This window comes from Dryas octopetala, chromosome 1 (genome assembly GCF_963921425.1).
Source record: "Dryas octopetala chromosome 1, drDryOcto1.1, whole genome shotgun sequence".
NCBI classification, from domain to species: domain Eukaryota; kingdom Viridiplantae; phylum Streptophyta; class Magnoliopsida; order Rosales; family Rosaceae; genus Dryas; species Dryas octopetala.
The window spans coordinates 6,842,038-6,866,821 of record NC_141366.1 but is presented as its reverse complement, the minus strand read 5'-3'; the positions used below and the strand labels follow the sequence as shown (position 1 = coordinate 6,866,821).

The window sequence follows — 24,784 nt, the reverse complement described above, 5'->3', positions numbered from 1 at the left end:
TCACATATCTTACGTCACCAACTCCAAGAATAAAACTCATCTGCTTTATCAAGTGTTTCTCACTGCCCTAATATTAACTAAGGGCGTTTTGGTAAACTAAATTACCAGGGCATCTGATAATGTATCTGCCCAACCAAACCAACCAGTTGCCTCTTTCTTCCTCCTCTCTTGACCCATAACGAGCTTTTGAAGACTGTAGTCAATGGCTGACCACCATCATCACAACCATGATCATCACGACCATGATCATAGCCATGGGAATTCAGAAACAAAGTCATGGACAGGCCCAGATGGGAAGGTGTACCATAGCCATGATGGGCTGGCACCACACTCACACGAACCCATTTACTCCCCTGGCTACTTCAGCAGAAGAGCTCCACCACTACTCTCCAGGAATTTCAGTGAAAGAGCTTTTACTATTGGTATTGGTGGACCAGTTGGTACTGGGTAAGTGGGTATCTCCCATTTTTGCCTTTAATTTATTTACATTTTTTTTAATTATTGAAAATATATTATCACAATCATCAATTGTATTATTAGCTTAAAAAGGCTAAGAAATGAATGATCTTTACACTTCATAATTATTCAGCTTATGGGTCTCTATCTGTTTTGGGTATTTACTATTTCACTCTGTAGAATTTAGTAGGTAGCTCAGGTTTGCGCTTTGTTGATGAGTACTGAGCAGTGAGCAGTGTGTCTGTCTGTCATAATCTCCTCTTTTTGACTCATCTGTTTTCTATATTTAATATCTTTGTTCGAGTCATTTTCAATGACTTCAGATTTTTCCTGGTTCAAAATTCTTGCCTGGGTTACTTTCTCAGTTTTTCTTGATCGTGAAAATCGGATTGCTAGCACAAATTAAACCATTTAGTGAGAGTTGATGAAATGCTGCTTCATGTCATACAGGAAAACTGCTTTGATGTTGGCTCTGTGCAAACTTTTGCGTGATAAGTACAGTCTTGCTGCAGTAAGTAACTTTTCTTTTTTGAAGTATTTCAAAGATTTAATTGTTTATGTCTTTATGATGTTCTAAATACTTGAAATTATTTTGTGAACTTCTACTTTTGGTCTTGGATTTTCTTTATAAAATCATATTAAAATCATGCATAGTATTTGTTAATGTCTGCAAAGACTAAGCCTGCGATTCAAGTTGATTGAGGCAAGGCTACAGATAATCCTATATACCTAAATTTTAGCTTGTGGGATGTAATAACTTGCATAATGAAAGATGGAATAAATGTAATAATTGTAGGTGACAAATGATATATTCACAAAAGAGGATGGTGAGTTCTTGGTGAAGCATGGAGCACTTCCTGAAGAAAGAATACGTGCCGTGGAAACTGGGGGCTGCCCACATGCTGCAATTCGTGAAGACATCAGCATTAATCTAGGCCCTCTTGAGGAGCTTTCTAACTTGTACAAGACAGACATACTGCTTTGTGAATCAGGCGGAGGTATTTTCCAGAAGCAATTATATGAGTGGCCATAGCTTATGTTCAGCTGATCTGGCTTGATCATTTATGGTTGATTATTGCAAATGACTAATGGTGATAATGGTCGTATTGGTACATCACTAATAAACTTGAAATTAAAGGGCTTATAGAGTTATCTGGAATTAGGTATGAAGGAAATTGTAGGTTGTTTAATGGAAAGCTTTCAAAAAATTAAAGTCAGGACAGAAATGGTTATTTTGCATAAATTGGGACATTTTGGATGTGAACGATCAATCAGTGTGGTTGAATCGAGCCTTTTTGTTTAAACACTATCCAATTGAATTTGTGTGGGTGCAGATAATTTAGCTGCGAACTTCAGCAGGGAACTGGCTGACTATATCATTTACATAATAGATGTATCTGGTGGTGATAAAATTCCACGAAAAGGTGGCCCTGGCATCACTCAAGCTGACCTCCTAGTATGTGTTTTCTGATATTCACTGGTGCTGCTGTTTCTGTGAATACCATATCTGTCTATCAGTCATGTTGATCAATTTCAGATATGAAATGATAAGGGATTCATATGTGAATGACTTGATAAAATTTGATTGTAGGTGATTAACAAGACTGACCTTGCAGCAGCAGTTGGAGCTGATCTGGCAGTGATGGAGCGTGATGCACTTCGAATGCGAGATGGAGGGCCGTTTGTCTTTGCTCAGGTTGGTTGATTGCACCACTAAATTGGTTTTTAAATTGTAAACATTATGAGAACTTAAGATTTTTACTTTTGTATTTGGAGTTGCACAATTACCCTAATGTATTTTGTTAAGATGAAATCTGTTCAACATGAAATGTGATACAAGCTGTATTTTCCTATTTTCTGTAGTAATATCATCTGTGATTATACATCCGTGTCACGACCAAGACACTATAACCTTGTCCCCACTCCCCAATCCATCATGTTGGGAATGTTTCTTTTCGAATTGTATCAGGGAGGCAGTTCTTGAATGATTTCTCTTTGTACGTCTGATCTGATGTCTGGCACAATGCAACAAGAATATCATATCATATCACCTCAACCTCATATTTCTTGTTCCTTACTCCAAAATGTTGAATTTTCATGTTCATGATGTGTATGCAGGTGAAGCATGGGCATGGGGTTGAGGAAATTGTGAACTACGTATTACAGGCTTGGGAAGTAGCAACAGGGAAGAAGCGCCACTGACTTTTGTGCTGAATTTGGTTTCAGTATCATTTTCCAATTGTCTCTGTGCCTTTACATCTAAGAATAAATGTGACTTCAATTCCGTTGTTTCTTTACGAATGTTAAATGTTTGACACCACATTCCACTGTTTGGTTTCTGGATGTATGAAACTTAATTAAGAAATGAAAAGATGATGGTTGCACAGAAGATTCGAAAAACATGCAGAAATATGTTTCAGTCCAGTTATAAATGGAACAAGAATGCTCCCTTGCTTACCATGTGATGCCTCAGTAACTCAGTTGTATGTCTTCAACTTCAAGCCTTCACATTTTACCTTTTTAAGATGTTATTGGGCTATGTCTTCATTCTGCAGTGGGATGCCTTAAAGCCCCATTTGGTCTCCATGAAAAAACCACCCACGCAAGATAATTATATAAATTTCTTTTTATATGTATAATTATATAAGAATGGTTCTACACTTCTACTGCCGCTACTAGAACTGTGCTCTTTGGACAGGGGTCACAGGGCTATAAGAGAATATTAGACATGAGTTTTTATTTTCAAAAACAAGAAATCCCAATTTTGTTTTTGGAAAGTTTTCAGTTTCTATGTATCAGAAGTTCAGACTTCAGAACTTAAAAATCCTAAATAAAAATGGACCAAATTTTTTTTTTTTAAAAGGAAGAAAAATGATAACTAATAAATTAATAATAATAATGAGCCCAATCAAAATAATAATAATATTAATAATGAACGTGCATTCCTTTTTTATTTTATTTTTTTGTAATAAAAATAAAAATAAAATAATAATGACGTGAATAGACCGGGCCATTACGTGGCGGTGGAGTCCATTACCAATTTACCACCGTCCGAGCAACCAGAGTGTTAAGAGACTTCGACCAAAAAAAGAGTGTTAAGAGACGAATTCCGAGTTCCCAATCAATCAAAAAGAAACAGAAGAAAACTGAACGAACCCCAAGAATCAATCTCGAAATTTTGGAAATGGGAGAGGAGGAGGAGGAGCCGAAGAAGAAGAGGGTGGTGGTGGAATCGCTGGGATGGCTGACGGAGTCTTCCATCATGCCCAAGAAGCACCGCCCCATCGCCGGCGTCGGAGCCTCCTCGATAATGGAGCTGAAGGCCCAGCTCTATCAGTCCCAGGAAGACTCCAAGAAGTCCAAGGAACTCGACGGCCCTGACGTCGAATTCCATCGCGCCAAGAAGAAGATCACCACCCACGACGCCTTCTCCTCCAAGAACTCCGGCGTCGACGCCCGTGCCCTCAAGTACGTTCTTTTCTTTCTCTTTTCTCGATTTGTTTTCTGGGTTTTCATTTTCATTTCCTTAATTATGCTCGGTTTTCTCTTCTATTGGTATAATTCTAGGTTTAGGGTTTTGGTCAACTTGGGTTCTCATTTTTATCTGATTGTAATGAGTTTTTGGGGTGTTGAGCTTTCTATTTTGGGAACAGTTGCCAGCAGTTTTTGTGCTTGTTAATTTATTTGAAGAAATTGAAGGTTGTATATCACATATTCCATTTTGAGTAATGTCCATCAGTGCGTTCTACTTTGTTTAAACTAAAAACTTTCACTTGCCCATCTCATCATCACTCTAGGAAACAAGATTGACTGCTGTTTAATTATCTATCTCTAGTTGTTAATTTGTCTTCCTGCGAATATCAATTATTGTGTTTTTGGTTAAAATCCAGGGACAAGCTTGAGCTGAAAGCAGTTAATGATGGATCAGCCAGCTATGAGGCATTGGAGAAGAAGGCTGCTTTGTATGAAAAGCTAGCAAGGGGAGAGCTATCTGATGAGGAAGAAAAGGAAAAGTACTGTGTTGATTTTTTTGGCAAGAGACTTGAGCAGGACGAGCCGCAGCAGACTCAGCATCATGATTCGTCTGATGTAGTATCACCACAGAATCAAGATGGTGAGAGTGATGCTTCTATGCTGTTTAACACAAAATCATTTGGTCTCGGGCGGGCAGCTGCAACAATGGACAACGATGAATACAAGCGTTTTGTGAGGTAAGGATTCAAAATTTTAACAGTACTACATTATTTATGCTGTTTGACTATTTAATTAACATAAAATAGTCAAATAATAAAAATATTTCATTTGTTGAATGCATCTGTCTATAATAATCTTGATCTTTAACATTTAGCCATAATTAATATGGTTTTTGCTGCTCTTGTTACTCATCTAAGCCTCTAAGGTGCATTAGTTGAGCTGATACTCATATTTGGACTGGGTTGGGAGTAGAATCTCACTGCTATTGATGAGTTGCTTAAGCTGAATGCTTTGAACCTTTCTTGACTTACGTATCTGTTTTCTAATTGCCATTTCTTAACTGATTTCATAAATCCTGTAGAATTACTTAAGTGCCAATAGATAGAAAGATGCTCTTGCAGCAAATCAGCTGAATAAGTGAATAAACATGGATTTGAGACTTATCCTGCCAAAGATAAAAGAATGTTTTGCAAATGTAGTTTAAGAACTAGAATTTAGAGACAAAAATTATGAATCTATTTCATCAATAATTGAAACTGTGGTTTGGCTTAGGTTCATTTTATGTTGGTTATTTTTTTCTTATCACTATTTTCCTGTTTATAATAGAGTTTCTCCATTTATATACAGTGACTCTTATTTCTCGATTCTAGTCCTTTATACACCTTGGAAAGGTCATCTCACAATTTTTGGTCATTGGTTCCCTTTCTTCAGGGAAGTTCATCAAGACGCAAATCAAGCAAGGGAGAAGGCATCTGAGCTTAAATTGCGCAGGCAAGAGCAAGCAGCTGCTCGTCGTGAGAAATTGAAACAGGCATATATACGGAAACAGCTGGAGAAACTAAAAGCGGCATCAAATAAGGAACAGACATAAGAAGTAGGAGGCGATGATTCCAATGTTCTAGTAGTCATTTTGAGTACACCGGCATAAACCATGTGACAGTTTCCCCATTCTGAGTTCCTGTTGTTCACCTCAGGGTTACGATACAAAAGAAATAAATTCAATCAATTTATTCCATCAGAGAGCTCCCTTTGCAGTTCTTTTTTCTTGTACTTATGTACAGTTATTAATATAAATCATATGATTTGACAATTAGTTGATTATGAGTAAAAGTAACATAATTTTTTGTCTTTAGAATGATCATGTAATTATCACTCTCTGAACTTTGGCGATGAAATTTTTTTTTTGTAAAATGTGAATTGTCATTTCCCAACAAATAATGGAAATGTAGGGAAAGAGAGTAAACTTTCCAAGCCACCTCACATCATCAAGTTTATATCCAGCCTATTCATAGTATAACATATGGATTCATTATACCATATGACTATGTACACGGATGTACACAATAATTTTTCCGTGGTCAAACTTGGATCGTCAATTCCAACCTTCAAGAGGGTGTTCGAGAATGTCTAAATATTCATGAATAATTTCATTGTTTTTTGCAACAGGCTACAACCAACCCAGGCCCACTATGTAGCCACTAAGAAGACAAATTAACAAGGCCCAACCAAATTCAAAAAAAAAAAACTTATTCTTCATCCTCAACAAAAACATGTCAGAAGTGGGATTTGAACCCACGCCCTCTTTCGAAGACCAGAACTTGAGTCTGGCGCCTTAGACCACTCGGCCATCCTGACAGATGGTAAGGAGTGCAAAATTATTTTATTTAACTACTTGTGTATGATGCCATTTTAAAAATAAAAATTTCAGGAAAGATAGTACGACTCCACTGGGGATCGAACCCAGAATCTCTGGTTCCGTAGACCAGCGCCTTATCCATTGGGCCATGGAGTCATTTGTTGATTGCCAAGGCATGTGGCTTCTATAATTCATTCAAGGCACAAGTTGCAAAGAGAGATCAACATGTGCACTTTTCACATGTTTAATGTTTTGACAAAAAAAAAAAAATGTTTTGACAAAAAAAGATGTTCTTCCCAACTCGGGGAAAAAAGACAGGTGATCAAAATTCAGAACTCAGAAGTCTCGGATATATTTGCAAAATTTTACGAAACTAGCAACATGGCATTCCCCACTTTTTTTTTTTTTTTTTTTTTTTTTTTTCTATAATTGCATTACATGCTTATTGTTTTACTTTAATTCTTATTCCAGAAAATTCATAACAATTTTTTATTATGTGTAAAGAAAAGTTTGATCAATTTATAACACTTTCTCTCAATATATGTGGTGTAAAATGTGAATGAGAATGAACCCTTGTATCAATAAAGGTCCTCTATTGTAGATCAAACCATTTTGAATTGTTTAATTTGACAAGCATTTGCTGGTGTATGATCTGCAGATAAATTCACCATTCTCTAACAAGCATATGTCTTAACTCAACCTCATATATGCTTGTGACATGAGAAACGAAGATGTCTGGTTTCATTTCTAAACGTGTACAATTAATGCACCACAAAATACAAATTAAAGCGGCCATATACAAACATGTACACTAAATATTGATATGATATAAATTAAAAATCACCTTATTTTACATATACATTTAATTTATCTTCTTCAAATATTGCTTAATTAGAACCGCCTTAATTCTATCTTTGATTACTAGATGAGGCTGAGAAATAACAAGATTAAGAAAAACAAAACAATAAAGTTCAAAATTAATTCGACTCAAACAAAGAAGCAGTGCATGAAAAAAAAAAGCGCAGTAGAAGTGTTGCTCTAGCCTCTACGTGTCTCTCATGCACTTTCACACAATGACACATCGATCCACATACCACCACCTCAAAACCTATTCCTCCTGACCACCCTTCACTGCCATCTCCTCCTTCTTCTCCTCCTCAGCCTCTCCCACACTAAACGACAAAGAGTCCCTCCTTATCAAGAACCTCCCAGTGGGCGGGACCCACAGGTTCAACAACCCCTGGGGCCTACCGGACTCCCTCCAAACCTGCACCGTCATGCACTGGATCGGATTATCCAACGGCTCACGCGCGTCCCCACCTTTCAGCACGTCCCGCAGCAGCACCCGAGCGCTCCCCACCGGCTTCTCCCTCACGTGCCCGTGCGCGTAGATGTCCACGTTCACTGCCGCCAGCACGTCCCTCTCCGGAAGCTCCTCGCGGAACTTCACCTTCACCACCTCGTTCCACGTGGGGTTCGTCCCCCCCTTCTCGTCCACGCGCGTTCTCGCCGCGTGCAAGTCCTTCTCCACGTACACCACCGCGTACGCCCTCATTTGCGTCACGTGCTTCACGTTCTTCAGGTCCTGCGCTGAGATTATCAGCACTTCTATCTCCCTGAGTTGGGTGGTCGCCGCCGCTTTGGTTCGCCGTAATTTCGGCACTTGGCTCATTTTGAGAGAGAGAGAGAGAGAGAGAGAGCTACAAAGACTACCAGAGTAGAGAGTAGAGAGTTCAGGCAGACTGAAATAGTAGATGGTATATGGGCTTTTGTTTGGAAAGGCCCAATTTGCAATATGTCACAAGAATGTGGGTTTCAGTCCACAAAATAAAGACTGTGGGCTTTTTATTTAAGTGACAAGAAAAGTGGGATTTGTGGCCCAACTCTATAATCACTCTAGACTTTAATTTGAAAGGCCCAAAATAGTGGGCTTTCGGCCCAAAAGACCCCAATAATGTATGTACACCACAAAGCTCAATATAGCACATGCATGCCAAGTAAAAATAATCAAATTAATATTCGAAACTTGTCTGGAAAGAGCTTTCCGCTAATCTTGCATTTTGAAGACAGGCTGGTACAGAGTTTAGTGGAGGGAGGGATAAAATTATGTGAAAGGCCACACTACCCCCAAATGATTTTGTTTGTGGTTAAAGCAACATAATGTAGCAGCTGGCAGATTCTCATTAGCTTAACTCCATAAATGCCACTTTATGCATTCTCATTGTCCTCAAGCAAAACCAAAACCCAGTACTTATAAACTTCTACTTGTTACAGGTCACTAGTATTCTACTTGTATTAATTAAGAACTAGTGATCAGAAATGGAGGGTTGCAGAATGGCCATGGCTTTCACCATCTACATGATGGTTCTTGTGAGTTTTGCTTCTTTCAGTGCCACAGTTGCTGTTGAAGATGTTGGTGGAATTGCACCATCACCTATGGAGAGCACCGGGGCAGCTCTGGGTGTTCCAGCTGCAGTAGGGGCCATGGTTTCATTGCTGGCTTGGTTCTTTTAATAAACTTGTTAATTTGAAGTCATTGTTTGCTTGTTTCTTTTTCTGAAGTGGTGTTGAATTTTATTTTTTTTTGTTATGAACTTATGATTAATTAATGATTTCATTAAAGACGTCTCTATTTCAGTATGTCACTACTTTTGCCAAGTATTTTATGATTCAAGTCAATTCGTTCATTTATGTTAAGATAGAAAAACAATGGAACAAGAATCAGTTTTCCATGTTTAAAATGCATAGAATCCCAAATGAAAGCATCAGAGTCTCAGACCATCATATGTACCAATGTAATGAACAGAAATTATAACGCATGAAAAAGGAATATAGGGAAGCATATATCCGCCATCAGAAGGCTACTAAAAATTGAGATGCTACTCTGCCAACATAAGATTGTGGAATCAAACTCGGAGGTCACCGTTGCTTAATGGAACCAAAAAGATCCTCATATGAACGCTTGGGGGCATCGGCACGTGAAACAATCTCTACAACCTTGTAAGATGCTTCAGGCTGGACTAATGCCTCAATAGCTACATCTGCAACCAGATCTCTGGAGATGGTGCCGTCATAAAGAGTGTCCTACCAAGAGAGTGAGACAGAGAGAAAACTCAGTTTTTAGTACTTAATAAGACTCCAAGAAAATTCAGAAAGTCTGGCAGAAATTGTGTTACCTCTGGCTCCATCACAAGATTTCCTGTTGGAGGCTCATTTCTCAACCCACCAGGCCTTATTATTGTATAGTTTATACCAGACTTCCTGATAAATTTCTCTGCCTGAAGCTTTGCTATTAAGGTGAGTCCAAAAACATTAAGAAAGATGTAAGCTGGATTGAGAATCTGCCCCATTGCTGCTCCATTGACTAAAATGGAACTGACAAGAATAAACCTGTTCACACCAAGTTTACGGCATGCTTCAACAAGGTTGACCGTGCCAAAATTATCAACCTGTAACGAAATAACCTTTTTCAGACAGTGACCACAGTAACCATCAATAGCACCGAGTGCACCAGTCCACCAGAGAAAAAAATGCAGATATGCAATTCTAAGACTACCAGATATCTTAAGTTGTATAGGAGTAGGACCACTAAATTTTAGTGGCATTAGAATTGCATTTTATTTTGAAGCAAACACAAAGAACACATTCATTTCCTTCGTTGTATGAATAATGATAAGTTCTTTTCATTATGATGTAGAACAAATGGCAGAACGGTTCATGCAACAACTCGACTGCCAGAAGGCCAAGAAAAGGAACAAGCTTCAGCCCGGTCTAGTGTTAGAAATGGGCCCGGCCCAGAAGGATCTGTTCGTCACCTCTGTTTGCCAAGGGTCAGTCACAAAACACTAGACTTTATATGCCTTTGCCTGTTCCTAACAATATTTGGCAGGACCTCTCTATGGACTTTGTGCTGGGTCTTCCTCGAACCCAAAGGGGAGTGGATTATGTTTTTGTTGTTGTTGATAGGTTGTCAAAGATGGCACACTTTATTCCATGCCGGAAGACATCTGATGCATCCAACATAGCCAAATTGTTCTTTCGGGAGGTTGTCAGATTGCATGGAGTGCCCTAGTCTATTACCTCTGATCGTGACACCAAGTTCCTCAGCCATTTATGGATCACTTTGTGGAGGATGTTTGGGACAGCCTTGAATCGTAGTAGCACAGCCCATCCCCAAACTGATGGACAAACAGAGGTGACGAACAGATCCTTGGGCAATATGATTCGCAGCATTTGTGGAGACAAACCAAAACAGTGGGACTTCGCTTTGCCCCAGGCAGAATTTGCATACAACAATGCTACCCATAGTGCAACTGGACAGTCGCCGTTCTCTCTGGTTTACATTGCGACTCCTAAGCATGTGGTTGATCTAGTGAAACTTCCCAAGGGACATGGGGTAAGTGTGGCAGCTGAAAATATGGTTGAAGAGGTTCAAACTATGCAGGCTGAGGTCCGAAAAAAGTTAGAGGCCACAAATGCCAAGTACAAGGCTGCTGCAGACAAACATAGGCGAGTGAAGGTGTTCAAAGAAGGTGATTCAGTGATGATTTTCTTGAGGAAAGATAGATTCCCAGTGGGTACCGACAACAAACTGAAATCACGCAAGTATGGTCCTTACAAAATTCTCCATCGGATTAATGACAATGCTTATGTGGTGGACTTACCGGAGTCAATGGGAATTTCTAGCACTTTTAATGTGGCAGACTTGCATGCCTTCCATGCCGATACGGAGCCTTTGTATCTTGAAGATAACTCGGGGTCGAGTTCTTCTGAAGTGGAGGAGACTGATGTAGAACAAATGGCAGAACGGTTCATGCAACAACTCGACCGCCAGAAGGCCAAGAAAAGGAACAAGCTTCAGTCCGACCCAGTGTCAGAAATGGGCCCATGATATACCAATTCGAAGGGAACGACGAGACAAATTCAAATAGGCGATGACCGAGGGCCTATTTTGGCCAAATTCCTTCGTTTAGGGCTTCAAATAAGCAATTTAGTGTTTTTAAATAAGTTTCCTAAATTGCACTTTATTTTCATTTTTGTTTCCATTTTGAATTTCGAACGTCTAGGGTTCTAAACGTATTTAAACAACCTTTTTGGTTGTTTGTAACATTCATTGTTATTATTTTCAATCAGAAAACCTTGAGATTTCTCTCATTTCTCTGGTGGATTCCAGATTCTTTCTTAGGGTTAATGCTGGTTTTCCCTAATCTCTTTTAATTGCGTGTTACGCTGCATCACATTACTAGCCAGAGGCTAAAACTCCAGATTTCACTAACATTAATTTTGAAATTAGTCAAATGCTAGTAAAACCTATGCAAACACATGTATCCTAGAAGGGTCACGAATTGAAAATGGCTATAAGATTGTATACAAAATAATTTACTGCAGTCATCAACTCAGCCTCAAGTAGAAGGTTGTGCAAACATAAGGTGTCCCATTACCGATAAACAATGTAATGCCAACCAACAAATGTTTGAAGTGATAAAAAATGTACTGCAGTTGCTATAATGTTATTGATCTCATTTTAAGTACCCTTCACCATTGTTTTTCTCTCACCTAAGTCAAAAGTTACGTTTATTTCAAAACCCTGAAATTCATGCTGTAACTACATAAATCATATAGACAAAAAGATTGTGGCATCACAAATGATGATACAAATGATGATTCGCGAGAGTTGGTTAAGATTGAACTTTTATCCCTACTGCATAATTATAGATACATTCATACAGCAGTCAAAAATCAATGTTGCACAATATAAAGATAAAATTGGCTCCACAAAGTAAAACGGAAATAGATGTTAATTGCACAGATACAGAATCAAACTGACCTTCCATGGAGCAAACACATCCCATCCATAGCTAAATCCTGTCGCACAAATCACGGCTTCTGAATCATCACTTATTGCTTCTGCTAGCTTGGCAGAACCCTCTGTCACGTCTGCTTTCACCTACAAACAAATACAAGGCATCATGTCATCCAAAACCCAATAAATTAAACATTCCCCAAAACAGCAAAGACCCAATTGAGTTCTCAGCATGAATTAATGGCTGCACTTGAAACTTTGAAGAAACTCACAATTTGAAGAGCTGGGTTCTCGTGGGGAAGGCTAGTTCTGGCTTTTTCTAAGTCTCGAACTCCAGCTTTAACTGCAAAACCCCTAGCCAGTAGCTGTTCAACAATTCTTTTACCAGTACTTCCTGTGGCACCAGCCACAAAAATTTTCTTTTTCCCATTTACATTGGCTTCAATTGTCTCAGTGACTTCCTCTGTAATTTCATTCCCTTCCATCTAAAAACAGAAATGAACATAATAATACTAACATTCATGGCATTCTCCAACTCTCAGTTTTAGTAGAAATGACATGAAACGAAATAGAAACAACACAATACAGTATAGAGAGAGAGAGAGAGAGAGAGAGAGAGAGAGAGAGAGAGAAAGAGAGAGAGATACCTTTGTGGAATTAAGGATAGGAAAGGACCTGGGGTTGGAGGGAGAGTAGGAAATTACAGAGAAGGGTTTGGTTCCGGAGAGAGGAGGATAGTGATGGTGGTGGTGGGTGTAGGAGGAGTGTATGGTGCAGCGACGGAGAGGAGGGTTCCTGAGAATGAGAGGCAGACGAGCTGCCATTTGCTTTAATATCTTTCACTCTCTCTTATTCCATTCCTTCTTATTTCTTTCCCGTCCTCCCAAGTCCAACTAACCAACATCAACTGTCTGCGAGTATGTGACTGCCACGCAGTTGTTTGGGTAATTTTATTCAATAACCTATTTTAATATGCAATAAACTTTTTTGACCCTCATTTTTTAAAACTTACATTTTTTACTTTTTTACATTTTTTCAAACCAAAATATCCCTTTATATATAGTGTGTAGATTGCACATTCCACCAAATAGTCCACAGTTGTTGCACCTTCTTCCTGTAGCAGCCAAACCCTCCTTCACCTTCTTTTTGCAACAGTCATGGAGAGTGAGAACCCAAACCCTCCCCTCCCCACTTGCCGACCCCACCTCCCTCACCGGCCAGCGACAAACCCCCATTTGTGAACCCATACCCAAAAAATTTGAAAACCCCAAAAACCACCAGATCTCTCTCTCTCGTTCAACAAACATCAGGCCATTCGTGGGTGAGCTCTTAAATTGGTGTATGAATCTTCTGCTATTGTCTAAGCTCAACAACTTTCTCTCTCTCAAGCTCAACAAGCAATTCTTTTGCTAGTCCAGTTGTGGAATGTGCGGTAGTCGAAAGAGGTTCAATTGTGGAATGCGTGATCACCAGAAGAGGAGAAGAAGATGGTCGAATGCGCAATCTACATAAGGTTGGGCTTTTTATTGCAAGGGTAAATTTGACATTTCACAAGTAAAAAAATTAGAAAAGTAAGTTTAAAAGAAAATGGTAAAAAAAAAATTATTGTATATTAAAATGAGTTATTTAATAAAATTATCCCGTTATTTTGCTTTATATTAGAAGTACAAAACGACATCGTTACACTGACATTACGCTTTGCTGAATTTAGTACATGAAGTATTTATTGTTCTTTAAAGCCATTGGCGTAGCAATTGAGCATTTTAGGCCTGCCAAATGCACAATGTAGATATGATTGAAAAAACATGCAGAATGTAGATAGAATTAGTTCTTCAAAGTTCAAAGCAGTTGAATTGTAGTGTTTATTTAAAAAAAAAAATAACAGACAGTTGCATTGTAAATTTGGTGGTTATTAAACCATTGAATTTTAGGCACTCAAAGCCACAAGTTCAATCTCTTTCCCTTTTGGCATTCTTTGTATCAAAGAAAATCAACGCATCTAATACGAGCTTAGACTACTTGGTACTTTAAATCCTCAATTCCATTTTAGGTAAACAAAAAAAAAAAGGAAAAAAGAAAGTTGCACTTGCATGATCAACCCATAATTTGGTACTGGTAGTAGCCCAACAGAAAAAGGTTAGAAGTCTTCTAATATATGGATGCAGTCACGCCTACATTGCATAAAACTTGTATGAACCTTACATGGAGATGTTATAACTTCAAAAGCGGAAATAGATGGATATGCAAATATTACAATAATGAAATTCTGCTTCCAATTTCAAGTTTAAGAATCGCGGCCAACACCAAAACTAAATTAGTATTCCCTTCCAAAGGTGTGCCCGCTCTGTTGCCACCAATCTCCCTCAAATTTCTTTAAACTGAATATATAAAAGAGAAAATCAGGCAACTTGGAAATGAAACAGTTTCGTATATAAATCAGAAAGTTATCATAATTACACACATACCTTGCATCACCCATTGCAGATGCTCCTCTAACTACTCATCATACCATATGCACTGTTCCATCGGCAGCTATAAACACTCGGTTATCTTCTTGAAGTTTCTGAATATTATGAAGTTGCTGTTATTATTTTATCCTTCTTATGGTATGCGAGCCAGGATTCACATTAAGAAAACTGGATAAAACTGATAGGCACAGCAGATACTAGCTCAAAAAATTACAAAAATAAAAAATAAAAAGCCAATCATTTTACTAAAAACCTGAGGAATGACTATCTTATATTCAATTTATACTACTTCCAGTGAATACAATGAAAACTTTACCTCTAACAGCAACATTATCTCTGCCCTCGAGTAATGGAAACCTACTCTGGCATTGATTTCCTTCTCTATGTCCTCAATGGATATCATTTGCAAATGGTTATTTCGCATATGTTGATTAAAGGAAGAATTAAATGCTTGTATTCTGCAGGCAGGGAAGGAATAATGGAATTAGAATTGGCATTAGAAACAACTGGTGCGGATATGAAAATAAAAATTTAGAAAACAGAAGAGCAACTTTGCGCTACTAGACAGACCTATCTGAAGAAATATCAGTAGCAGATTGGGCTGGAGGGTCATCTACTTCCATGGCATCAGTTGTTGAACTAACAAGGAAAAACCCAAGAGAAACAAGATCAACTGAATGTTGTGAATTTTACAGCACTACCAATGCTATGAGAAGGGGAAGGTAAAGAAAGGATTTACAGATTTTCTGGTGTCTAGTCATACAACAGAGATTACATCAATTAATATAAATAGGAAATTTCTAAAGTAAACAGTGCTTAAAGCTTACCCTTCTCTATTAGCAGTACCACTGCCAGACCCATCATTTTCACCTACAGGACTGTCAGCTCTGCCGTTCCTCTCTCTCTCTCTTTCTCTTCCTTGTTCCCGCTCTTCCATTTCAGCCAACTCTTGGTGATATATTGCAAAATTTAAAACTTTAAGAGCAGCATCAACATCAGACTTTGAAACCTGTGAAGAAAGATTTACCATTTAACTTGAGTTTGATGAAAATAAGAACTGACAGAATACATAAGCTGATGAAGAAACCATAATCTTGATTTCTGAGATAAATGAAAGTGCATACTAAATACAGTCCCATTTTTCTTATTAAATCATTAAAGTTGACAAGTTACCTTTCTGCTCAACTTCAATTTTGCATGAGCAGTTGAGAGACGAATGATGGTTTCTAAGGTTCTGGCAGTAATTGGAAGTGTTCCTCCAGTCTGGAAAGAAAGCAAACATCATATCAGATGATAACAAGAAACAGCCATTGCATTAATTATGTCCAATATGCACACAAGCAGATGACAGATGTTGACCTTTGCATTTGAACTAGCATTTCTGAGTTCTGCATATGCTGTAGCAATCTGTTCAGATGCCTGTGGACAAAAATTGTTAAGAGCAACTTGTCAGATGGCCTCATAACTCAAAGTTTGGTCAGGAAGAAAAGTTTATATCTAACTGAAAAGGTTCTCCACACAAAGAGGTTATTGGCTATGTCAACTGCAGATATAGGATCTGACAGATAAGCAACCCAAATTATGAGACAGAGAAAGATAGATGTATTATTGAGTAAATAAATGAACAAATAAAGCATCAGGACCTCATCAGTCAGGTCAGGCTGAATCCTATGCTTTGCATAATGAATGTACTTCTTGAGAAACTTGATTGTGAGGGTATCACGCTTCTGACCCCTTTCTGTTTTTTTGCCATGTAGCATTCGGTTATACTTGACAAAGACAGATGAGTCATTATCAGTTTCAACTTCTCCTCCATATCTTGAGCTCCCATCAAGCATTGCCTCACCTACATTTATGGGTTGAATTTACTAAATACTTCTTGAAGATCATAGAACTTAAGCAAGAGATTACTGCTTTCCTACCTCCAGTTGCAGAACGATACCGATGCATACGCAACACATGCTCTGAGACTTTACGGTCAATATCAGGATCCATTTGATCCAATACAATAAACAGTAAATCAAAACGAGAGAGCAAAGAGTCTGGAAGTCCAATATTCTTGGTTGGTGTCAATGAACGATCATACTGTGCATTCATTCAATAACCACCACAAAGAAAAAAACTAAATAAATAAATAAAACTCAACAGTCAGAACATCAAATTGCAAATATGTAACTGATGGTGGTTGATGACCATTAGCTGTGTCACTTACAGAGCCATATATGGGATTTGCAGCAGCCACCACACTGCACCGTGCATTGAGGGATGCATGGATACCAGCTTTGGCAATAGTTACAGTCTGCTGCTCCATAACTTCATGTATGGCAACACGATCTTGATCGTTCATTTTGTCAAATTCATCAATACAGACAACGCCACGATCAGCAAGAACCATTGCACCAGCTTCTAGCCTTCTCTCTCCTGGTAGCAGATAGATTAGTATCTTCCTGATAATATCATCATTTAATGGTCAACTGCAACCGCAAGAGCTCAATACAGTATATTACCTGTTTCTTGATCTGAAGTAACAGCAGCTGTCAAGCCAACACCAGAAGAACCTCGGCCAGTAGTTGATATTGCCAAGGGAGCGATATTCATAATTGCTCTTAAAAGTTGAGACTTGGCAACAGAAGGATCACCAACCATCATCATGTTAATGTCACTAAAAGAAACAAGATATTGCCTTATCAAGATTCAATGTTATGCTAGAAAACTTAGGCATGGCCTTAGAGCAAAAGGCAAAAGAAAAAAGAAGTGATCAGATAGCTAAGCACAATTACGATAATGCTTTTTTGAGTTTAATATAGATCAGAAACATATACATCCAGCACATAAATTTGAAGCATACTTACCCTCGTAAGTGGGTACCATTCTTTAAGTTCTTTTCCACTCCACCAAGCATCAATAATATCACTGCTTTCTTTATCCATGAATGTCCATAAATAGAAGGTGCAAGTGAATTGCCAAGCAGGTCAAACGAATCATCTCTGTCTGCTATCTTTTTTATGTTCTTTAAGTCTTCAGGACTGTAAATCGGTGCATTAGCTTCTTTGTTGAGCAGAGAAACATTGTTTGCTATGAGAATAGTCCTACACAACAGGGCCATTAAGTTAAGCTTTAAAACTAGAAAATATTATTTTATAAGAGAAGCTAGATAATAGTTTAAGCAGTCTACATGGTGGAAGCTACCTGAACACTCCATTCACACTGCCCTTGCTTTTACCAGGAAGAGCTTTGTAAATCCCTACAATAGCCACGCGGTCTCCTGGTTTGCACGAATCAACCAGGTCATCCTCAAGTATGACATCCACTGTTCGTGGAAGCTGACCAGGAGCAGAGTTCTCAGGCACTTCTTGCATTGATATAGTTTGATGATCTTTGTATTTGCACAATCCGTACTCAGTCACCAATAAGTTTCCATTTTCGTCCTGTGGAAAAAGATTGTTTCACAGAAGGCCTCCTCTGATGATAGAATAAGATAATTAAAGCAAAAGATTTGACATTACCCTTGTGGGATAAACTGATCCTGTGGGCAAACCCATATTGGATGTAATGTCTCGATACTCACGAGTGGTAAAGTTTCCAGTTGTAGGGCAGAAGTGAACACTTTTAACAACTTTTGGCCTCACAAGAGAACCTGCAAATGGGTTAGTTACCAGGTTAGAATCACGCATTGCTAAGATTGCCAACAAAAAGTTTCACACATGGCGAATAATGAAAATATAATTTCACTAATAAAAAAATGGAAATGTACATAGCCTTAGTTCATTCAATTTTTCCTATGATAATATATCAAAAAAGCAAGAAATAGCAACAATTTGTTTGGCAGCTGCTATATTGAAAATTATGTAAAGGAAATATCTTGAGGTTCATAAGTTTCTGATCCAACTCAACACCATTTGACCTTGGTTTTACGCTCAATTCAAATTTAAATAAAATAATGGCTCACGTGTGAGACTTGGAAATGAAAGTAAAAGTAGAAGATAGGGAAGAAAATGAGTACATTTCGTGACAATGCCTTGGACGCAAACCATGGATCCAATGTACTCGGAAAGCAGGTCTCTGGGCGTGACCCGCCGTGAGACAAAAGGGCCTTCAAACCCCACAAGAAGTTGCTCTCCTTGCTTCAAGTACTTTGAGTCGACCCTGTTAGCTATTTCAGTGGCCGCATCGTTAAACGATTGCATATAATCACTTGGGTTTCTCAGAATCCTTCAAAAAGGGGAAAAAAAAAAAAAACAAACAAAGAAACAAAGGAAAATAAAATTAGGATTTTTCTGATAACTTTTGGGGCTGTTTGAATTTGAGGAAAGCTAGGGTTAATGCTGTATTTGGATGTTGAGAAAAGCCAAATAACCTGGACCCAATGTCGCCGTGGGAGTGGAGATCGGAGATGTTGACGATGAGGCGGCGCCGCTTGTGGTTGATGATGGCCTTGATTTCGTCCATGTATAACTGCGCATTTTTTACCAAATTAGTCACACACAGAGAGAAAGAGAGAGAGAGAGAGAGTGAAGTACATACGCCATCTTCCAAGAATTCCATGAGCTCTCGCTTGTGAGCAGCCCTAACTTCGTCGCCGATCTCCATTTTCGTAACTCCTGAGTTATGCAGAGAATAGAAGAGCAGAGCAGCGACGAGGGTGACTGAGATTTGAGACTTGAGAGCTACTGCTATCGCATACCCTTTTTCCAGTCTAGGGCATTGATTTTGGCGGGAAATGAGTAAGATTTCCCTTTCGTTTAGCGCCAATTTTAGATGTCGTGCCAATTGCCACGCTGTTACTTAAAACGATCTGTTCTCTTTTTTAAATATTTTTTGGTTTATTCACACCATTGCCCCTGTAAGATACACTTTTTTTCACTTTACCCCCTGAAACTTAAATCTTCTCAGTTTGCCACCTGAACTTTACACAGTTGTTACAAAAGACCTTATGTCGTCAACTCTGTTAATTTTTTCGTTAAAATAGCTGACGTAGCACCTATATGGCATGAGTGAGACCATTTTTTAGTTATGTAAGATCCATGTGAACAAAAAAAAATAAAAAATAATTTTTAAACTAAAAAATAATAAGATCCATGTCAATTTTTTATAATTTTTTTTGTTCACATGGATCTTATATAACTAAAAAAGGGTCTCACTCATGCCATATAGGTGCCACGTCAGCTATTTTAACGGAAAAATTGACAGAGTTGACGGCATAATGTCTTTTGCAACAACTGTGTGAAGTTCATGTGGCAAACTGAGAGGATTTAAGTTTCATGGGGCAAAATAAAAAAAAGTGTATCTCACAAGGGACAATGGTGTAAATAAGCCATATTTTTTTGTGTAGCCTTTCTGTTATTTTTCTTTCAATCGAAGTGGTAGTGTGGAGGACTTTTTAGGTGTAACAAATGTATACCTTTCAATTTTATTTGGAGAATTGGAGTAAAGCCTGTATAGGAATTTGAATTTGTTTTGTAATCCCTCCAACAATGCGAAGAAAAATATTATTAAAGCAATAGCTATTGAGTGTGTAACGAAAAATAAGTGCAACAAATGTATCCGCAAACTTCTTTTAAACAAGGCATTCCTAAGAGAACTGAATTACATGCTCTAAGGATCAATTACCATAGTAATAATAGGGAGTACAGTACCCACTTCATGATTTTGATTTGACTACAATTAGCAGCAAGACATTGTTATTAAAGAAAACTGATTTTAGTGGCTTTGGATTTTTTTATATTATTTTTTTCATTTTTTCAGATGAACGTTCAACAAGATGATGGAATTGGCCTTGAGTAGGTAGCTTCACCACCTAATCCTGAACGCTATATCAGATTATTGGTCTACTGAACTCTCTTGTAGATGAACAAGAAATCTAATTTATTCCATGATTTCCAGTATCATCATGGTTTGGTGACCAAACAATTACATTACCATTCCAGACTCGGTATTCAAAGGCCATTCAATACAATTTTGAAACAAGAGGCCATTCATCACATTAACAACCACATAATTTTATTTTATTTTGCCACGAAACAACCACATAATTTAAAAGTGAAAAAAACATTTACTAAACACAAGTAACACAACCCCACCCCCCCCTCCCTCTCCCTACAGAACCTGCTATCTAAAAATGACTTGCGTCCTTAAAATAGAGTAACTCTGAATTATTACAAAACTACAAATGGCTCTGAAAAGTAAAATATGAAGCAGCCTCACAATCAAATTAAGATCTCCTCTAAGCAAGACTGATGCACTACAAAACTTGAAAACAAGCTGGATGATCAAGGCTTGAATGCAGAAAACACCACAACGGAGTTATGTCCACCAAACCCGAATGAATTTGATATGGCTGAAAAATGTCAAAACTTTAATGAGTACATTTGATTTGAATGATGTTTAGCAAGTGAAAATATAATGCAAAGGGAGTTTGAAGGTTTGGGCTGCATACCAACGTTCACTTCATGCTGCTGCTTTACGTTAGCAACAGTGTCGAACTCAACTGAAGGTTCTGGGTTCTGTATTAAGGAAAGAACATGACACACATCAGAAAGCATTATTATATGGTTATGGAAACTAAAACTAAGTAGCACTATGTTTATGTTGTGGTAATTGTTTCCAAACCCCTAGACCAAAAAAAAAAAAAAAACCATTAAATAGAGAAATTAAAAATATCACATACAAATTGGTTTATGGAAGGATGCAGCCATCCTGTTGATATGGCTTTTACTGTAGCAATAGCTTCCAAGCCCCCAGAAGCACCAAGACAGTGCCCTATCATAGACTGAAACAAAGAAAAGAAATCATCAGGAAAGCCACATAATCTGAATGATAAACATATATGTGAGGTTGTATGTGTGTGAGAGCGTGTGCGGGGAGAGAGAGAGAGAGTGAGATTGCCTTAGTTGCATTGATTTTTATCCCTTCAGTGTTCTTGAACACCTTCTTTATAGCATTTATCTCAGCCAGATCACCAGCAAGAGTGGAAGTTGCATGCGCATTGATGTAGTTAACCTGATACCAGTGATGCAGTAGTTCAATAAATGATGCTGAAAACTAAACACCATAAAAAATAAGATCGGTTCAAGGAAGACAGAGAGCACCTCCTCAGGTGACACACCAGCATCTTCAAGACTTCTCTCTATGCATGTTGATACACCAAGCCCATCAGCTCTTGGATCAGTCATATGATAAGCATCACAGTTAATAGCACCTCCCAAGTACTCAGCAATAATTGGTACACCACGTTTCATTGCATGTTCCAAGCTCTCCATTACCTGCCAACAAAAATCAAACTCTTTACATGTCAAGATTGAAATCATTAAAGGAAATGTTTTCCACTTCAATGTCATCATGATTGTTTGGAGAAACATAATCTATAGGTGACGGTCCAATCTAGACTAAATCCTATGATCAATTTGCTTTAAAGTTAAAACAACCAATGCAGCTTACCAATACTCCAGCGCCTTCACCCATAACAAAGCCATCTCTGTCTTTGTCCCATGGCCTTGAAGCAGTTTTTGGATCATCATTTCTCTGAGATAACGCCCTGCACGCAACAAAACCCCCCAGCCCAATAGGAATCAAGGCAGCTTCAGTTCCGCCAGCAATCATCAAATCAGCCTCACCTCGCTGAATGTGATTCGCAGCAGCATAGAAACAATAGTTCGAAGTAGCACAAGCAGTTGAAATTGAATAATTCGGTCCCATAAAACCCAGATCAATTCCAAGCAACGCAGACCCCATGTTTGTAATAGCATAAGGAATGAAAAATGGGGTGATTTTCCTGTAACCCCTCTCTATCAGTGCATGAACACCATCAGAAAAGACAGTCAGACCACCCATCCCGGATCCAACAAGCACACCAGCCCGTTGTTTATCAAGCTGTAAGTGAAGCAAAATCAACCATTTCAGAGAGTCAAGTACATGATTCAGATTCCAGACAACAATAAAAAAGCAAACAACAGTTTTGCTCTGCATGAAACTTAAAACAACCAATCCAATTGACAAAGTTTGGTACATGTCAACAATTCCTCCATGCATGTCCCACAATTAGCAAAGCACTAACACCCAGATCCAAAATTGAACTCAATCAATCTCAGAAAGAACCAAATCAACGAACTAGCGCATTATACGAAAAACCCATTAAGCTAATCAGCGTACAGAAACAATTACACACATACAGATCAAAGAAAGCACTAACCTTATCACGATTATCGGGGCCAAGACCAGCGTCCTCCAGAGCTTTCTTCCCAGCAACAATGGAGTATCGAAGGCAATCGTCGAGGCGTCGATCGTTCTTGCCGTCAATGTACCCCTCTGAACTGAACCCACGGATCTGTCCCCCGAACCGGGTCGGGAACTTGGACGCATCGAAGCGGTCGATGGGTCCGACGCCACTCTCGCCGGAGAGGAGCTTGTCGTAGTAGGCATTGACATCGTTGCCGAAGACGGAGACGAGGCCCATGCCGGTGATGACTACGCGCTTCTTGGGGTCCTTCTCGCGCTTGGGAGCGGACGCGGCCGGGGCCGCAGAGGAGGCGGAGATGAAGGAGACTCGTTTGGATGTGGGTCTGGGAGTGACATTGGGGAAGTGGGTCCGTTTGCGAATCGGGTCTAGTGGAGCGGGTCGGAGAGTTGAGGATTGAATGGCCTGCATGGTGGTGGTGGTGGTGGATGTGAGTGAGTCGGGGAGTGAGGGAGTGAGTGAGTGAGAGAGAGGTGGCGACGCCAACGATGTGTTAGTGAAGAGCAAGAGTGAGGGAGTTACGGGTGAGTTTTTGGTGTTGAATCGGTTTGGGTTTGGTTTGGTTTGGTTTTTTGTGGGAGAGGAGAATTTATGGAGTTTGGGGGTGAGACCTCGGTGTCTTCAGCTGCTATATCTATGCCACGTCACCCAGCACTCTGAGTGGGAAATGGGGAGCTGCAAGGTCTTGTATCTTGATTCTCTTTCACTCGCAACATTGATTCACCAATCAAAATATAAAATTCAATTTTGTTTTGTCTTTTCCCTTTTAAATAAAAATAGACTTTTATTGAAGAAAAAAAATAAACTAGAGATGTATTCTTTATTCAATCTCGATTTTAAAAAATTTAAAAAAATTTAGGCCGGCAGGCCCCCCTCTTACAAAAAATAAAAAAACTTTTGTGAAATTCAAATGTTAAGGATTATTCAATTAATATTATGAAAATGAAAATAGTATTCAAAATATTAATGACTTTTATAGAATACTCTTCTTTGCATGCTAAACTTTTGTAGACTTTTAAATGTAAGATGTAAATATCAAGCCTCTTTAATTCTCTCCCACTCCCCCAACAAATTTTGTAGACTTTTGTTCTTCCTTTTCTTCCAGGCAGCCTATGCAAAGCCCCTAATATATGTACCTTTGTTGAATCTCATTCTTCATTTTGTTAATGATTGAGCCTATAGTTTGTTCTCTTGTTTGTGATAATAGTAGTGTCCCCTAATATATTATAGGTGCTTGCTTAATTGCAATCGTTTTATTTTTGTTATCTAAATCGAAGAAGTCTGGTTTGACATTGCTAACCATTTTCTTGACTTTGGATTGAACAATTCTCAACTTATGTGATGGAGTTATGTATATTTACACTACTTAAGGTTTATCGTTTATTTAAATACACTATTTAAAATTTTAAAAATTACACATACACTTCTAAGATTTCAAAAGTATTGCATATAATCCCATGAGGTTTATTAGTTTGTGATGTAGTGACTTTACATCAATCCATAGAAAAATTATTGTGTGTAACAAAAATACTACTTGGCATACTAATGTGGTGTTACCAATCCACTTAAATTACGATATCATGACATATGTACAATCATTAATATCTAAAACTCTAAATTCTAAATAATTTTTTTTTTATTTACTGGCAAACTCTAAAAACTGTACACTTATTTAATTTATAGAAAATTAAGATTAAATACCAAATCCTAATAATTTTTTAGTATAGCATGAAAACCATATAATATTTCAATTGAACTACCAAATTTAAATGTAGTTTTTTAGATTATGTCACAAATATGTTGACCCATTTGATTTGAGCCTTTTCCATTTTACATTTTTATCTTTTGGCCCACATATGATGAGTGTTAGTTAAAATTTATAAGCTTTTGACAAACTTGCCCTTGAGACTTTTATATTATCTTGAAAATTTACTAATGTAGTCTCAACTTCACATTTAGTTGTGACTGTACGACACTCATAACTTCAAATTTAA

General features: G+C 38.2%; 6 protein-coding genes and 2 non-coding genes across 9 annotated transcripts; 2 read left to right on the top strand and 6 right to left on the bottom strand.

Annotated features, from left to right (window-relative positions):
• The first annotated feature begins 124 nt into the window (after positions 1–124).
• On the top strand, positions 125–2,858 carry UREG (urease accessory protein G). Its single transcript, XM_086257668.1, has 6 exons — positions 125–447; positions 907–967; positions 1,253–1,454; positions 1,791–1,912; positions 2,048–2,152; positions 2,575–2,858. Exons 1-6 carry the CDS (start codon positions 203–205, stop codon positions 2,656–2,658), a joined length of 819 nt encoding a protein of 272 aa, XP_086113794.1. The 5' UTR covers positions 125–202; the 3' UTR covers positions 2,659–2,858.
• Positions 2,859–3,531: 673 nt separating this feature from the next.
• Positions 3,532–5,751, top strand: LOC147297116 (uncharacterized protein At4g18257-like). Its single transcript, XM_086229258.1, has 3 exons — positions 3,532–3,924; positions 4,347–4,667; positions 5,362–5,751. Exons 1-3 carry the CDS (start codon positions 3,641–3,643, stop codon positions 5,519–5,521), a joined length of 765 nt encoding a protein of 254 aa, XP_086085384.1. The 5' UTR covers positions 3,532–3,640; the 3' UTR covers positions 5,522–5,751.
• Positions 5,752–6,201: 450 nt separating this feature from the next.
• TRNAL-CAA (transfer RNA leucine (anticodon CAA)) lies at positions 6,202–6,285 on the bottom strand. Its single transcript has one exon. It is a non-coding gene; the product is annotated as a tRNA-Leu (tRNA).
• An 84-nt stretch (positions 6,286–6,369) lies between these two features.
• TRNAR-ACG (transfer RNA arginine (anticodon ACG)) lies at positions 6,370–6,442 on the bottom strand. The gene has a single exon. It is a non-coding gene; the product is annotated as a tRNA-Arg (tRNA).
• Positions 6,443–7,394: 952 nt separating this feature from the next.
• Positions 7,395–7,841, bottom strand: LOC147297113 (protein SRC2-like). Its single transcript, XM_086230017.1, has one exon. The coding sequence runs from the start codon at positions 7,839–7,841 to the stop codon at positions 7,395–7,397; it is 447 nt and encodes a 148-aa protein (XP_086086143.1).
• Positions 7,842–8,996: 1,155 nt separating this feature from the next.
• On the bottom strand, positions 8,997–12,974 carry LOC147297112 (NAD(P)-binding Rossmann-fold superfamily protein). Its single transcript, XM_086247160.1, has 5 exons — positions 12,737–12,974; positions 12,362–12,574; positions 12,114–12,233; positions 9,463–9,735; positions 8,997–9,370 (listed from the first exon to the last, which is right to left on the bottom strand). The coding sequence occupies exons 1-5, from the start codon at positions 12,911–12,913 to the stop codon at positions 9,206–9,208; spliced, it is 948 nt and encodes a 315-aa protein (XP_086103286.1). The 5' UTR covers positions 12,914–12,974; the 3' UTR covers positions 8,997–9,205.
• Positions 12,975–14,224: 1,250 nt separating this feature from the next.
• On the bottom strand, positions 14,225–19,189 carry MCM3 (Minichromosome maintenance (MCM2/3/5) family protein). Of its 2 annotated transcripts, XM_086256635.1 has the most exons (17): positions 19,082–19,189; positions 18,915–19,012; positions 18,561–18,769; positions 18,064–18,194; positions 17,747–17,985; positions 17,410–17,646; positions 17,065–17,219; positions 16,770–16,978; positions 16,480–16,642; positions 16,201–16,403; positions 15,917–15,976; positions 15,731–15,820; positions 15,385–15,566; positions 15,128–15,196; positions 14,874–15,015; positions 14,555–14,652; positions 14,225–14,467 (listed from the first exon to the last, which is right to left on the bottom strand). In XM_086256635.1, exons 1-16 carry the CDS (start codon positions 19,145–19,147, stop codon positions 14,593–14,595), a joined length of 2,313 nt encoding a protein of 770 aa, XP_086112761.1. In that variant the 5' UTR covers positions 19,148–19,189; the 3' UTR covers positions 14,225–14,467; positions 14,555–14,592. The 2 variants fall into 2 exon arrangements, with proteins under 2 accessions (XP_086112761.1, XP_086112756.1); XM_086256630.1 differs by having other exon boundaries at positions 18,915–19,147.
• Positions 19,190–20,650: 1,461 nt separating this feature from the next.
• KASI (3-ketoacyl-acyl carrier protein synthase I) lies at positions 20,651–23,387 on the bottom strand. Its single transcript, XM_086234898.1, has 7 exons — positions 22,746–23,387; positions 21,995–22,426; positions 21,646–21,819; positions 21,443–21,556; positions 21,225–21,326; positions 20,994–21,060; positions 20,651–20,894 (listed from the first exon to the last, which is right to left on the bottom strand). Exons 1-7 carry the CDS (start codon positions 23,199–23,201, stop codon positions 20,827–20,829), a joined length of 1,413 nt encoding a protein of 470 aa, XP_086091024.1. The 5' UTR covers positions 23,202–23,387; the 3' UTR covers positions 20,651–20,826.
• Positions 23,388–24,784: the final 1,397 nt, after the last annotated feature.

Bases quoted from the DNA above. Each gene is read 5' to 3' on its own strand.
- MCM3 (XM_086256630.1), bottom strand. From the start codon at position 19,147: ATGGAGATCGGCGACGAAGTTAGGGCTGCTCACAAGCGAGAGCTCATG. The intron at 16,404-16,479 runs GTAGGAAAGCAG...CCATAAATGTAG, and splicing joins GTATCGTTCTGCAACTGGAG to GTGAGGCAATGCTTGATGGG. The intron at 14,653-14,873 runs GTAAAGTTTTCA...CATAATATTCAG, and splicing joins AGATAATGTTGCTGTTAGAG to AAACTTCAAGAAGATAACCG.
- LOC147297116 (XM_086229258.1), top strand. From the start codon at position 3,641: ATGGGAGAGGAGGAGGAGGAGCCGAAGAAGAAGAGGGTGGTGGTGGAA. The intron at 3,925-4,346 runs GTACGTTCTTTT...GTTAAAATCCAG, and splicing joins GTCGACGCCCGTGCCCTCAA to GGACAAGCTTGAGCTGAAAG. The intron at 4,668-5,361 runs GTAAGGATTCAA...CCCTTTCTTCAG, and splicing joins GAATACAAGCGTTTTGTGAG to GGAAGTTCATCAAGACGCAA.
- LOC147297112 (XM_086247160.1), bottom strand. From the start codon at position 12,913: ATGGCAGCTCGTCTGCCTCTCATTCTCAGGAACCCTCCTCTCCGTCGC. The intron at 12,575-12,736 runs GTATCTCTCTCT...TTCTGTTTTTAG, and splicing joins CTATCCTTAATTCCACAAAG to ATGGAAGGGAATGAAATTAC. The intron at 12,234-12,361 runs GTGAGTTTCTTC...ATTTGTTTGTAG, and splicing joins AGAACCCAGCTCTTCAAATT to GTGAAAGCAGACGTGACAGA.
- LOC147297113 (XM_086230017.1), bottom strand. From the start codon at position 7,841: ATGAGGGCGTACGCGGTGGTGTACGTGGAGAAGGACTTGCACGCGGCG.
- UREG (XM_086257668.1), top strand. From the start codon at position 203: ATGGCTGACCACCATCATCACAACCATGATCATCACGACCATGATCAT. The intron at 968-1,252 runs GTAAGTAACTTT...TAATAATTGTAG, and splicing joins ATAAGTACAGTCTTGCTGCA to GTGACAAATGATATATTCAC. The intron at 1,455-1,790 runs GTATTTTCCAGA...GTGTGGGTGCAG, and splicing joins GCTTTGTGAATCAGGCGGAG to ATAATTTAGCTGCGAACTTC.
- KASI (XM_086234898.1), bottom strand. From the start codon at position 23,201: ATGCAGGCCATTCAATCCTCAACTCTCCGACCCGCTCCACTAGACCCG. The intron at 21,820-21,994 runs GTAAGCTGCATT...TTTTGTTGGCAG, and splicing joins GTGAAGGCGCTGGAGTATTG to GTAATGGAGAGCTTGGAACA. The intron at 21,061-21,224 runs GTATGTGATATT...TCCTTAATACAG, and splicing joins ATCCTTCCATAAACCAATTT to AACCCAGAACCTTCAGTTGA.